General features: G+C 36.2%; 1 protein-coding gene across 1 annotated transcript in view; it reads right to left on the reverse strand.

Moving 5' to 3' along the window:
* The window catches only part of LOC124405323, a 346482-nt gene that overhangs the window by 85138 nt on the left and 246738 nt on the right, over nucleotides 1-14606 (reverse strand). The window contains exons 4-5 of the mRNA XM_046880139.1: nucleotides 7090-7328; nucleotides 670-889 (exon numbers count right to left, since the gene is read on the reverse strand). Of these exons, the coding sequence (XP_046736095.1) occupies nucleotides 670-889; nucleotides 7090-7328 (459 nt within the window). The remainder of the gene's footprint in view (nucleotides 1-669; nucleotides 890-7089; nucleotides 7329-14606) is intronic.

The raw sequence follows: 14606 nt of genomic DNA on the forward strand, positions 1-14606 counted from the left end.
CGAAAACTTGACGTTTGGGCCCATTGCGAGGAGCCCTGCTCAGAAGCTGATAAATGTTTCTATACAAATAGTAAGTTATACGAACAAAGTAACTCGAAGATGTGAAAAATTCTTAATCTAATACTTACTTGAAATACAATAGTTATCCATAAAAAACAACAATTTCCCAAACGGAAAATCCAGGAACGTAAGAGTTCTCTACTGACTTGTCTTCGAACTTTTCTACGTTCCTGGATTTTCCATTTAGGAAATTGTTATGGTTTTTAAGGATAACTATTGTATTTAATGCAAGCGTTACTCTAGGAATTGTCAGCTTTTGAGGAAGGGTCCCCCCTCAAAGGGCCGTAACGTCGAGGAATTTTACAGTATTCCTATTGGACCTATGACACCGAGAACCTACATATAAACTGGCATTAATGCCTGATGAGATTTTATGATTTTCCACGAATTTTTGCGAAAGATTTCGACTGAACTATACAGTCCTCGAATGACTTTCAAAAGTTCATAGAACTTGAGTCGAATTTAGAAAGCTCGATGTATATCGGCAATTTCATTTCTAAACATCTTAAAAGAGTTATACTAGGTGAGAAAACACGGTATCAAGTGATTAAACGTGAAAGACATCGGCCACCAGCTTAGCGTGATTAGTATACGAAGACTAAGACTTACCATTTATGTGCAAGTTTATCAATATAAACTTCGGTGGGTGCGTGCTTATTTGACACTCGTATTGGCCCTCGTCGCTGGCGTTAACAAATTTGATCTGCAGTCGCCAGTTGTTAGGGTACTGAAATTCGACCGTGTACCTCATGTCCCCAGTGTATGTGTGCTGGCCAACCGTCAGCAAGCTCAACTGTTCGCCATCAGGTAGTCTCCGGACCCAAGAAACCTGTTTAAAAATCATCGTGGTGAGCAACAAACTGATACAGACTTTGCACATATTTCATCCCGCATCTTTTTCACTGTCAAGTTTCGAGATACTGCAATGCATTCTGCAAGTAGGACAATCGCAGTACGTTTTGTTTATTTTAAGCTAACTCACTTGCCTCAACCTTATGTTCCAGTCTTCTACATCAAGGTCGTTTCTGGTTTTCTTATCGTGAGGTGATGAAAACGGAATTTGAATTTAATTGGATTCATTGAGACAAGCGTGGAGACCATAGATACGATGGAGATGGTTGATGAAGATACGCGTGTCCGTAAGACAGAGTTGAGTTTATTTTCTGACAATAATAAGGGGCCATTACAGTATATCATACAGTTGAACAACAGCCTTTATCTTTACCTTGCCGTTTCATACCGCGCACGTTCTACTTACTCCGTATATAAAAATTTAACATGTAATGAACCGATGCCAGTTGTACTCGTTGAATATTCGTGAACAAATTAGTTTCTACACCGGCTGGTAAAAAAGCTGGCTGCGTGTGAGTAGAAATAGTTGCTGCATGATTGGGAGAATTTCAGTTTCACAAGTTACGTCACACACCTTTTCCACGCTGAGTGTATCAGGAAAAGATTCGAAACTCAGCGGAACGGACTACAGTTTGAAGAAAAAAACGTCGAATGAGCTTTTTCTGCTCTTTCCTTGTGTCTCCTTCATGCGTCTAGTTTGCTATGAATTTATCGCTATTCTTGTCACGTGATCATCGAGTAATTATAAAACGTATTTCGGTGTCCAGACAAAAATCTTGACCCAATTTCTAACACCTGGATTGTAAAGATTTTACTAATTATAGCTGTTGCCTTGATTTTCAGTTGGCATATATAGGGGACGGACGGGCAAGACGGAGAGAGCGGGCGAAAAGAATATTTGTTCTAGTTCGATACTTGATCGACAGAAAGAGACGCTCAACTCGTTACACACATGTACTTGCTGTCAGTTCTAGTCCGGTAACATAGGTTAGTGGCCACGTGTTTTGTGTCAACAAGTTGGATTTTATTAAAAAAATTATGATAAAACTACCGTAAGTACCTTGTGTTTGTTTCATTATATTCAAGGCTATCCATATTTTGATATTTCTCGTAAAGTTTGATGTAAATAGACGCGTAACAAACATATTTATCACGAGTTTTGTTTCACCATTTTTGTTAGATGTCAGGTCATGTCAATAAAGTATGAGACGGGCAAAATGAAACCGGGCAAAACGTTATGATCAAACTGCATGTAAAAATTTTGGATCAACGAATTACTATCTCGATGTTCCTGACAGATATGAAATAAACTCTAAAAACGGACAAAATGCAATAGAAGTCGTAGTTTTGCATTATGGCCAAAGAAGAATACATTGACCTGCCTATCGAAGACTGGATATAATGCGAAGTTTGTGAAGAGTGGACTCATAAAGCTTGTTCAGCATATCCAGGCTGATCATCATATTTTTGTGACGATTGCTTTGATTAGTATCCAATATCCGTTTTACCCACCGGGTAGGCAAAACGGATGATGGCCCGTTTTTTTATTTTTAACACAAAAATCAAAGAAGAATTTATTTTTCAAGAATTTTGATCTCAATTATTAATGTGCAAATGTCTGAAGATTATAAATGCAAAGTTAAAACTAAATATAATTGAGAAATGTATTGTCTATTTATTTTCAAAATTGACACACCCTTCTTGCCCGGCTGTCCCCTAATGGCACAGGCTTCGAGGAAAGTGCTAGTGGTTGGTTTTCGATTATACAGTATGTGAAAGCCTTGGTGCACTGCGTAAGATTTTTTATAAGTTACGGATAATCCGTTGGTGTAGTAAAATCGTATATGACACCAATCGAAAGAACGAAATCCAAACGACGTTCATTGTGCAGGGTATTATAGCTTCATTATTGTGAATTCTAATTCTCGGTTTTATCAGATAAAAGTGAGGTTTCTTGAAGTATTTCACAATATTGGTAGTTCAAGTCTACTCCGGTATTTACTTTCCTTCTTCACTCTGTTTGTCAGAATGAGTGAAATAATCATTCGTTGAAACATAGTATATGCACAGTCAGTATTGCAATTAAATCGTAACTGCTGAGTTTTTCTACCCCGTTTTTATTAGTTCGCTTTCTTGTCTGTCTGTTTACTTTTCTGTTCGCGTTCGGCAAAAATTTTGCAATCGATTTTATTAAACTATACAGACACAAGCCGGCGTTAATATGAGGACGATACGACGACCATCGACGGAGACCGAAGGTAGCCGAAGACCAATGGACACGACAACAGCCAACGGAGGCCGAAGGTAGTCGAAGACGTTGAACGAAGACGACCAACGACAGACGGAGACAGCAGGTATGATCACTGACCCACGCTGACAAAAGACCCACCAACAAGCGTTTGAAACGGCGTCCTGAAATTTGCCACACATCTTTGACATAATCTCATCAAGATGTTTAAAATCGATTGGAAATTTCACACACACAAAGCTAAAAAACTTGAAGTAATTATAAAAATAAAAATTATAATTTTGTGAGATTCAAATATAACAGCGTCAAATTACATGTTGAATTGAAGCGTCGAGGTAGACCAGCCAGGTGGAACAAGTAGTTGGCTTCGACCAGAGATTGCGAAAAGTCGCTTACACGATCAGTGGTAATAATAATAGATTTTCCTCGTAGAGTGGTACTTCCATTTTCTCTTTTAAAGTCCTAACAATCGTACTAAATATACCGTTATCGTCGGTGTGAGAAAAGTCCAATATCAATCTCAACTATAGTTCAACGAATTATCATCCATCGAACCCTGTGGGAGGATATAATATGTTCATTCATGTGTGTTATCTCTTATATTATATAACATCAACGATTATCGTTACCAGCTGTGGACCTTGTTTTTCTCGACTAACTTCATATAAGCACACGGTCGTAAGTGTATCGTGCAACGATCCGTTATTCTTCATTGCAAACTTAATTAAGTTCAGTACGTACAAGATCCGTTCTCCGTAGTATTATAATTATTCTTATCTTGAAAAATTCTGTTCAACTTAACTTCACTCTCTGATGTAATTTAACGTCATTTATGAAACAGAATTTGAATTTATTAAATTTAAAAGCAACGAGCAAAAAATGTCAATATTTACTATATTTCGCTGATCGGTGCTGATCCATTACTTTTCGCAGAAAAGTTGCGGGGGTGGGTCATCGATTTGGCTGCTGATTTTGTTGTCGAAAGTAGATCAGAAAAGAAGGTGATCCTGAAAATTTTAGCTCGATAGGCCCAAATCCGGCCGCTGGAGAATTTTTTGAAATTTAAAAAAAGTCAATTTTTGAATCATTTTCAAAGATTTATATCTCAGCTTCTATACGACTTAGAGATTCCAACAAAATGGCGTCCTTCTCTGTCAACCTTATATTTTCAAGAAAAAAATACTTAGTCACTCCGAACTCATATCCGGCTGAGCTGGGAGCTCCCAACTGGACTGCTATTTTAATAAAATTTTCCTCATTTTCAAAAGGCTCTAAAATCTACATTTTTGGAGATCGAAGGTGGGTTGACGGCTTGAATTCTTCGTTAAGATATATTCTGATGAAATCTGCCCTCGTTTTGTTTGGTTGCTGCCATTTCACTAAGATATCGCCGCATAAAGTAGGTCGATATTTGAAAAAACGCTGTTTTCGAATAGCCGTAACTTTTTTCTATCAACTCGAAATCCTTTGAAATTTTCACGGATTATACTTCATTGTACCCTAAACAACCCTGACAATTTCAACTTTGGCTTCGACCTGGTTTCCGAGCTATGAATTTTTGAAAATTCCAAATTTTCAATCTAATATGATATTTTTTTGTGGTTTATTCTAAGTTTCGATAATTTTACGCAGTTAATTAATACTTACTTGGAATTATATGGTAGAGTAGGGGGCAATATGAGCCAGCTAAAAAAAAAATAAGGCCCCCTACTCTACCATACAATTCCAAGTAAGTATTAATTAATTGCGTAAAATTATCGAAACTTAGAATAAACCACAAAAAATGTCATATTAGATCGAAAGTTTGAAATTTTCAAAAATTCATAGCTCGGAAACCAGGTCGAAGCCAAAGTTGAAATTGTCAGGGTTGTTTAGGGATACAATGAAGTATAATCCGTGAAGATTTCAAAGGATTTCGAGTTGATAGAAAAAAGTTATGGCTATTCGAAAACAGCGTTTTTTCAAATATCGACCTACTTTATGCGGCGATATCTTAGTGAAATGGCAGCAACCAAACAAAACCAGGGCAGATTTCATCAGAATATACCTTAATGAAGAATTCAGGCCGTCAACCGTCCTTCGATCTCCAAAAATGTAGATTTTAGAGCCTTTTGAAAATGAGGAAAATTTTATTAAAATAGCAGTCCAGTTGGGAGCTCCCAGCTCAGCCGGATATGAGTTCGGAGTGACTAAGTATATTTTTCTTGAAAATATAAGGTTGACAGAGAAGGACGCCATTTTGTTGGAATCTCTGAGTCGTAAAGAAGCTGAGATATAAAATTTTGAAAATGACTCAAAAATCGACTTTTTTTTAAATTTCAAAAAATTCTCCAGCGGCCGGATTTGGGCCTATCGAGCTAAAATTTTCAGGATCACCTTCTTTTCTGATCTACTTTCGACAAAAAAAATCAGCAGCCAAATCGATGACCCACCCCCGCAAATTTTCTGCGAAAAGTAATGGATCTGCCCATGTATAAGTGTGTGACGGATGAATGTGTAATAATCTCGCCAGCCAATAGAAATGTTTTGCATTTAATGTGCCACTAATCTCATAATATATATGTATCTAAGTTGTCAAACCAGAATGACGAGGTGAAAAATATGTTCATAGCATTAAATTTTTATTTTAAAGCAGGAGTTTTAATAAAGATCACCGTAATATCGTGAGTAAAATGAAATTTTATCTTATTTGGATGGTCGTGCTGCATTTCGAACAATGAAGGGAAAGTTTCCTGCAAGCTGACAATCACTTTTGAAATTTTAGCGAGGTTGCAAACTGTGACAAGATGATGAAAAAAAATATGATTATTTTGAAACCTCAGTTTTTTATGTGATTGAATAGTTTTTAACATGCTTGAGTTTCGAGCACACTTATCTGACCTGTAAAATTTGTAGTATGCATTTTTAATTTCGATCGTCTTTCAAACAATTTTTTCCATTCGATAGGCCAAACGAAAAAATGCCTGTTTATGATTGCACAGTTTCATCAAACGTTGAATGGTATTTAAATTCATTAGGAAATATCCAAGTCAATATTTTCGAACGATTCTCTGCTGCTGCATATTAAACTCGTCCGTCTTATGCTAAGGCCGCGTCAGACCTGCCAATTATGATATGTTTTCCTTGGAAAATCTCTCTGGAAAGTCTAATTGTAAGATGAAATTTGTCCGCAATTTCTGCAGAATATTTCAGCGTTTTTATAAATTATCCGACAAAGTCCAGCGAATTGTCGATTAGATTTGAAAATAAGAAAGAATTATTCATTCTGTCAAGTGTAATGGAATTTCTCAGATACTTGTATGGTATGAAGCTCACAAAATTTGATTCAAGTTTCTATCTAAGGTTTTAGAAGACGTTGAAATTTTTCATAGCTGACTTTTTTAGAAATTCAAACGCCCACAAACATTTGTAGTGAATTTGTGTGAAGTCTTAAATAAATTTCGGTACATAATTGTAAAAATAATACTTTTTCTACAGTTTTCTGAAACTGTTATGAAACTTTACAGAAATTCCTACAGATTCTTTAACAATGTTTCAATTTTGGTCGAATCTCCGTACGAGGGAAGATTGGAAAATTGTTGCTTTTTCAGTCAAATAATCCATTCGTAGAGAAACACAAATGTAAATGATGACGGATGATAAAATGGAAGAGAATTTGAAAAACATATACTCTTTTGGATGTATAATCATTCTACATCTACAGTGTTTTCCAAATACTTATTAACGTTCGGTGTTTCAAGTACGACCAAGGAAACTACCTTCATTTTCCATTTTTTAATTTCAAAAATCGATCTGATAATATTCATAGATCGCATTCTAAATACCCCATGGTGGCAACCTGATTTTCGGTGAGCGGAAAATTGAGCTGAACGAATGCTTTATAGTTTTGACTACTTTTTCTTTTTCCAAACTCCGAGATCTCTACTTACCGTTTTGTCTTGCAGCAAGGAAATCCTACAGTCCAATGTGACTGTTGCGCCAGCTTGAACCGTGAGGTTCTGGCCTTTTCCTTCAAAATGTGGGCCCCATCGATGGTCATGATGATGATGCTTATTGAGGGTGCTGTGCGCGTCAAAGATGTAATTGAGCATTGGTGCATCTGTTGGGATTGACCGTTTGACTGTAGTGGCCATGCTCGTTGATGTCCTCTCCGTTGTGTCTGGTGAATCTGGAGAGAAAGCCAAAGTTTCATAAAAAACTTTTATTTCTTTCTTATTCCAAGAGAAGAGAATTCGACCTTGTTTTTAGTTTCATTGTTTATTTGTCAGCGAGTTAAAAAAAGAGAAGCAGTTTTTTAACAGCGATGAAAGTGGACAAATTTACTCATTTAGAGTCCACCATTATCGACTAAATTGATATTAAGTGTCCATGGTCATGAAATTTTATGAATCAAGCAATTACATGTGATCACTGGGGTGGGATACAAGAATGCAAAAGTCAAAAAAAGCAACGGGCCGAAATCCTAACTCTTAATGTATGAGTTATGTGTTAGGGTAGTTTTAAATTTCTCGGTTTTATCTATGTTTTTTTTTTTGTTCATCATTTTACAATAATTTTAAAGAGATGGGGGAGGAGCTTGACTCAAATTTTACAGCATTTCAGAAACGAAGAGGGTAAGTAATAATTGAACGCTGCCTCATCAATGTAAACTTTGCCGCGATATCGACCCTGTATGATCGACTTCGATTGTCATCAGTAATTGGGGTCAGTATGATATTGAAGTCGTATTCCGTTCGACAGAATAAATAGTCGTATAACGGATCAATCACAGTACACATCCGGAGTCTGCAGTGGCGACCCTAGCAAATCCAAGCTTGTAGCATGTCTGTTTGCACAAGTCACGTCTCCTTAGTGGCGCCACCGTAAATGTCGAGAGGGAAGTTTTATCTGAGCAAACGTCCCGAAGCACGTAGATTCTTTGACATGTTCAGGCAGAGAGGTTAGTAGCGTATACATAATTCCTCGTAGCCAGGATCAGCTTCGTCCGTGCATTTGCTTTTGATTTCAATTTGATCCCTCAGTTCGTTCGCTTATCCACTTCATAATTGTGATAACAACAACAACAACAATGAGTATGATAATGACGATAATGATGACGATGATGATTATAATCACTTTCAGTCCCGCCATTATCTTTCGGGTATGTCCCCGTAAGCGGATGTGTGCAGGGTGAGGGAGGGATGGTTGGGTGACTTTTTTTATGCGTCGGCACATAAACACCTGCATCTGCAATAGGGATGCGAAGGACTACAGAAAACTTTGATCAGGTGCAGTCGGACCGAGTTCAAACCTCAGCTCATCGATTCAATTCGCAACGCTATTTCGGTCGGTTTGATAATAATCTCTTTTTTTACCAATCTAGTTGATGTTTTTATGACGACTAGGTCACTCTGCTTTGAACAAATGTGCTACATACTATTTGTGACCATTTTTATTTTTCAATTCTTGCATCTTTGGTACGTCTACGGTGATGAAAATAACGACGATAAAATGAATGAGGTTCTGGTAGTCAAAAGAACACATTATAATCTGTACTATTTGTTAGGCACACAACACAATTTGTTGCGAAGTCAACGTAGAATTATGCTAACAAAATTAGATATTTCTTTTCTCATTATTAACTTTAAGCCCCTTCGTAACATTGCTCTGCAGCTTTTCCTCTTACTACTCGTACTTTGCGTCTGAAAATCCTTGTCCCCAACATTTTCCATACGCAATATCTGTAGTTTATTTTTCTTGCCTGCATTCTCAGGAACTTTCCTACGAACTTCAACCTATTACCTCTGTGTCCTTTTGCCAAGAACTCCACTCACCTTCGGACACTCCACCTACTTCTCCCTAGTTTTTAAAATAGTCTTAAAAGCGACAGGTAGTTCAACACCAACCGGCGAGTTATCTACATCTTTTTCAATATGAAACAACGGTCTTAGCGTTTTCTACATCACCCCTTATGACTATCAACATTTGTACACTATAACCAACCACTACATCTCACGTATTAAATCAACCGGTTCATTTATTATGCATCAAATTCATCGTACATCGAATGTTATTTGTTCTTCAAGTTCAAATCATCCTTACTTCAAGAAATGATAGTGAGCAAACTGAACGCCCGCGTCGATAAAGGAGCCCAGTTCCTTGCGGGTAACGCCTTAAAACCCTTGCTAGGTCTAATAAGTGATCTGAGGTCATCACGGCGAGAAACACGATTCTTAGTAAATGTCAAATATACACTTCCAACATAACTTGTATATTTACGTATTGTATTTATATTATGTAACAATATTGTAGGTATTGTACCACTTGAAAGTCATATTTTATCAACGATAATTACTGTGAATTACAATTAGATATAATTATCATCAGGTCTGGAACAATCTCAAGACCATCTGACAATAAGTACGAGTGATGAGATATGTACTTCAAAATTTTATTAAAAATTTTTCAATGTCACAACGAACTGCTTAGTAAACTGTAGTACCATGAAAAAAAATGTCCTCATTTGAGAAATTCTGCACTAGTATTCATTTTGAATTCTTCAATTTTGCTTTTTGATGGGATTGAATGATACACTGCGCGAGTGTTAGTATGTAAAGTGTCAACATTTCTCCCTAATTCTTCTCCGTCGCTTACTCTCTCCACACTCTGCTTATGTTGACGCTCTGGTCCTGTCTCTACTGATATCAGCTTTCGTTCCTTCTACCGTCTCAACCGTCTACCGTTATATTTGAAAATTCCTCTTATCTATCGACCAAAGCTAGCGCTAAAGAGAGCATATGGCATTATACAGTCATTTATTAAAAGCGTGAGTGAATGTGAGAGTACATACATCGACAGCTAATCAATCAAAGTATGAAATTCAATGAAGAAAGAATTGTGTGGACTTCGATCCGGCGTGATGTGAAGTTTGAATTATTCTGACTATTCTCACACACTGCTGCGGACCTCTCAGCAGCGAAACTCATTTCTTTCTATCCAAACAGCTTTTATAATGGAAAGAAGGTTCACGATGGTACGAGAATGAAACTGAGATATCCCATTTTTATTTTGTTTTTACCTCACTTTTGTATCAAGATTTAGGTGCAAATTGTGTGCTGTGACGATGAAAAATGGAGCCATCCAGTGAAATAGGTGATTCGCCACTGTGATCGACAGATGTATGTATGGATGGATGGATCCATACAAAATAAAGTACACACACAGAATACGAAAACGGAGCATGTATTGGGAGAAACAGCTAGATATGGCAACAAGAGTGAGAATGAAGGGGAGAGAACCGTTTTTACAAGTATTAGTGCTACTAGTGAAGAGTTCTACAAATTCGTTTCTATAAGTGGCGGTAAAATAATTCAAATTGCATTAAATTATACATCATTAAATATAATCAAAATCTACGAAATTGAGAATTGAACGTATGAGAAATAAACTTGCAGGAACGTCACTTGTGAAAACGGACCTTCCAAAGTGAATCCGGAGAAACGAACTCGTAGGATCGCCACTTGTAGAAACAATACCCTATATCGAACGAAGACTTCATACTTCAGAACACGGATGACATACATTACAGATATAAATAGGATAGGTACAACTTATTCCAAGTACAATAGAGCATTCGCGGTATCACTGACTTTTTTTTCATCGTCTTTTGATATCATTCATGTCGATATCAGTCCGTAGGGCGTCCTTCTTGTCGTGTTGCCCCTACGCTCTGGACTCAAGTCTTAAACGAAAAAGAAATGAATTCATTGAAGAATCAACCTTGCTGATTTCAATTAAACCCTGACTAGTCAACACATCCGTTTGTTTCACCATTACTTTACAGGTTGTTGCACTGACATTGTAGTCTGTTGGCATACTACAAGTTTTTTTTTAAAACCTACATGTCAACGTACAAAAAAATTCATGATACATAGCAGTCGTGGAAAAGACGAGCAACCGCATGGAATTATACCTACTCCCCTCCCCCGCACGCGACTTCTTCGAAAAACAATAATAAGTCTTCGATTCTCCAATTCCGGAAACCTCACCCCACGAAGGACGCTAAGAAAATACTCGAGATACCCTGTGAGAATTCCCAAACCTCATTGAGTTGTTATAAGAAACCTCTGGAGAAATGTTGAGAATCTCGTGAAATTTACTCAAACCAGTAAAGGTTCCGTTGAAAAATCTTTTAATTAATATTTCTTAAAGCCCTTTACAAAAATTTCCTAGTCTTAGTAATAAATATTGAGAAATAATTGGAAAAATTTTGTTACAATTTTCAAAATATTATCCATTCTTTATCAAATTTGACCAAACACGAAGATAAATAAGTTTCATTAAGAAATACTTTTTTCGACAGCTTTATTACAGGTACCCTACATTCTCTAATGATGATCGTGTGATCTGTGATCCGAATGGACGTACACGCTCAAGAAAAATCGTTTTAAATTATCAACCATTAACAATCAATAATAAATACACGTAAAAAATCAAACAGCAGATTCTGCTCAAAATTTCACTAAAAACCTTGATGTGTCCTTCTTTTCCTGCGGTTTCTACTAAAATATGCTCTTTTTCTTTTCTCAGTGTAACGTGATTATACCGGGAGATAATGTAGAAATGATATCTTGTCCTTGTCGGCAATCAGGAGACCCGTATGACCTTCCATCAGAAACTGATGAGTTACTGGAAGGCATAGAAGTTACCAATTGACTTATTTGAATAAAAAATAATTCTAATTGCTGAAGTTCCGATCCCATCCGTCAAAATGTTTATAACTTCTCAGAGTGTAAGCGTTCCACAGGAAATTTTTATGAATTTTTCTTTGAGCGAATGTATCCCAAAGAAGACACAATTTTTTCGAAGTTTTTGAGCTTTTTCATTAGAATTCAAGGAACTCTGCTGCGAAATGTAACGTGAGTATTTTTTCGTTCAAGAAATGGATTATTATTTCAGCTACTGCAGAGTTAAGCCTCAGGAAAAATTGAACATACTGAATATTTATGTGTCCAAAAATGTGATGATTTTTTTTATTGCGTACTAACAAGTATTTACAAACTTGGAATGAATTTATGTTAGGCTATAGTTTGTTAAAAATATAATACCTCAACTTTTTTCTGAAGAAGGAAACCTCCAACAAATGTCTACATCGACGGGCAAACGTGAACAAACTCAACAGTTGATTGTTTTGGGACTGGAATGGATTATATTTGAAAAATAACATAAATCCCTGTCTCCTAACTCACACGCCACCACTTACTATGCAATTTCACGGAATGAGTACAATGTATTCTTATGGATGCATCCATCATCCACATAATCTCGTTTCTGTCTGAATCAGGTAGTGAGTTATTCAGGAAAACCATCAATCATACGATGTTTGATGGATATTATCGGAGCATAAGGAGGCCGATAACTCTTCAGACAAACCTCTTTCTACGAACCATTATGTGAGAAATGTGATATCCGAATTTGCCAAGATAACCAAAGTATAACTTAGGTAGGATGGAACAAAATGGGGGATTGTGACAACTGTATTCGTTGACGCTGTTTTAATGAGGCTATGGAATTAATTGATCGCAGCAAACCACAACTCAAAATGCAGCTTCTTTCCTGAAAATATGTTGAATGGCTTGAATTGGACCCAGCCTCGAACCCGAGATCTTTCGCTGTCCAAGCGACTACTCCAACTACGGAGCCCGGGTGGCTACCGAAAAGTTTTGTAGAACGCTACAAAGTAGTCAATGATATGTAAAAGTATACACTTGAATGATTATACTTTAACATTAACACCTTTAGTTTCTAATGAACACTGACTATGATTATACTGAAATTATATTGAATGATTATACTTAAACATTAACACCTTTAGTTTCTAATGAACTGACAAATTAATACAAACATTAAATGATAGAAAAAAAATTTCGATGTTTTCAAAAAGATGTCTCTTTCCCAAAACTTGTTCTGCACCGCTTTCACGTACTTACTTTTAAATTCACTTGTCCATAGAGCGTTTATATATATATATATATAGTATGAACTTTAAATAATTAAAAATCAATTACCTAATTTTTTAAGATACTTACCTCAACTCTAAAATAGTCCGCCTTGTGCTCGAAGTTTCTTATGGAAATAACATGGAGAACAACAAGAACGTTTTTTCTCAGTATATATTTTATTGTAAAAGTAAAAATGTTTAAAAAAATCTCAACTGTGAAGTTTTAGTCGGCAATTAGTGCTATTGTCTGGGGAAAAAATCGTGTTTATCATCTCGAAAATCGAATTTGAAATCCAAAAATTGATTTTTTAGCCCTTGCCTCCAATTTTCGATTTATGAAAATATTTTTTTTCAAAAAATTCAAAATTTTCGATGTGGAAGATTCTGAATTTTCCGAAAAAAATATTTTCATGAATCGAAAATTGGAGGCAAGGGCTAAAAAGTTGATTTTTGGATTTTAAATTTGATTTTAGAGATGATAAACATGATATTATATATTGGTATATTTTTTATTCAAAATTTCAGAGTTTTACGAAACGAAAGTGTTGTGAGAATTTCTTTCCATCTATCAAGGAAAAAAAGATACATTGAGTTGAAAATTCCCTGATTTCGAAAACTTGACAATTTGTCGCCGCCATTACTCGAAAACTGCTTGCCGAAAAAAATAAAAAAAAAAATCATGGGTCCCTTTTTCAGTACTGTTTTTCAAAAAGCAAATTCATATTCTCAAAATTTTGACCACCCGATACAATTTGTACCCAAAATATTGGCGAAATGACCCATATATATCTCTCTCTATAATAAAAGAGTCCTGCCCCGCGTGAACAAATGAAATAGAAGATTTTAATAGCAACAGGTAAAAAAGATTATATTAACAATAGTATACGCATGAAATTGGCGGTGGGGTGAGATGCCGAAAACAAAACAAAAAGCATCTATCAAACAAAAGTTCCTATGTTCATAACAAAATGTGCGCTGAGAAGTCGAACGTGGAGTATTTTCAAATAAACTCATTTAATAATAAAGTTGCTGTTGCTATGAAGTCGATGTCAAGTGATTGACAGCTGTCATCGGCTGTTTATGACAGTCTTTGACAAATATCTTCATAGTTATCTGTTTCTGACACACAAAAAATAAATATGCAAACGAGAATTATCAAGATGATTCCCGACGGGAATTGTCTTTTTCACGCGCTGGCCTACTGTGTAAACGGCACTCAAGATTGACACGCAGAGGTGAGACTGAGTATCGTTTCAAATATAGTTGATAATTTGACTACATTTGCGGGTTTTATTACAGGTAATGAGTCAAATGGTGCCGTGATTAGGTCACCTGGTGATTATAAATCCCACATGAATAAAAATGGAATTTAAGGGTGAGAAGCAGAATTAGCTGCAGCTGCGGACATTTTTAAGATATGTTAAATCGTGTATCGTGGAAAACAAATTCATCCATGCGAATTCGGAT

The sequence above is a fragment of the Diprion similis genome, chromosome 4 (assembly GCF_021155765.1).
Source record: "Diprion similis isolate iyDipSimi1 chromosome 4, iyDipSimi1.1, whole genome shotgun sequence".
NCBI lineage: Eukaryota > Metazoa > Arthropoda > Insecta > Hymenoptera > Diprionidae > Diprion > Diprion similis.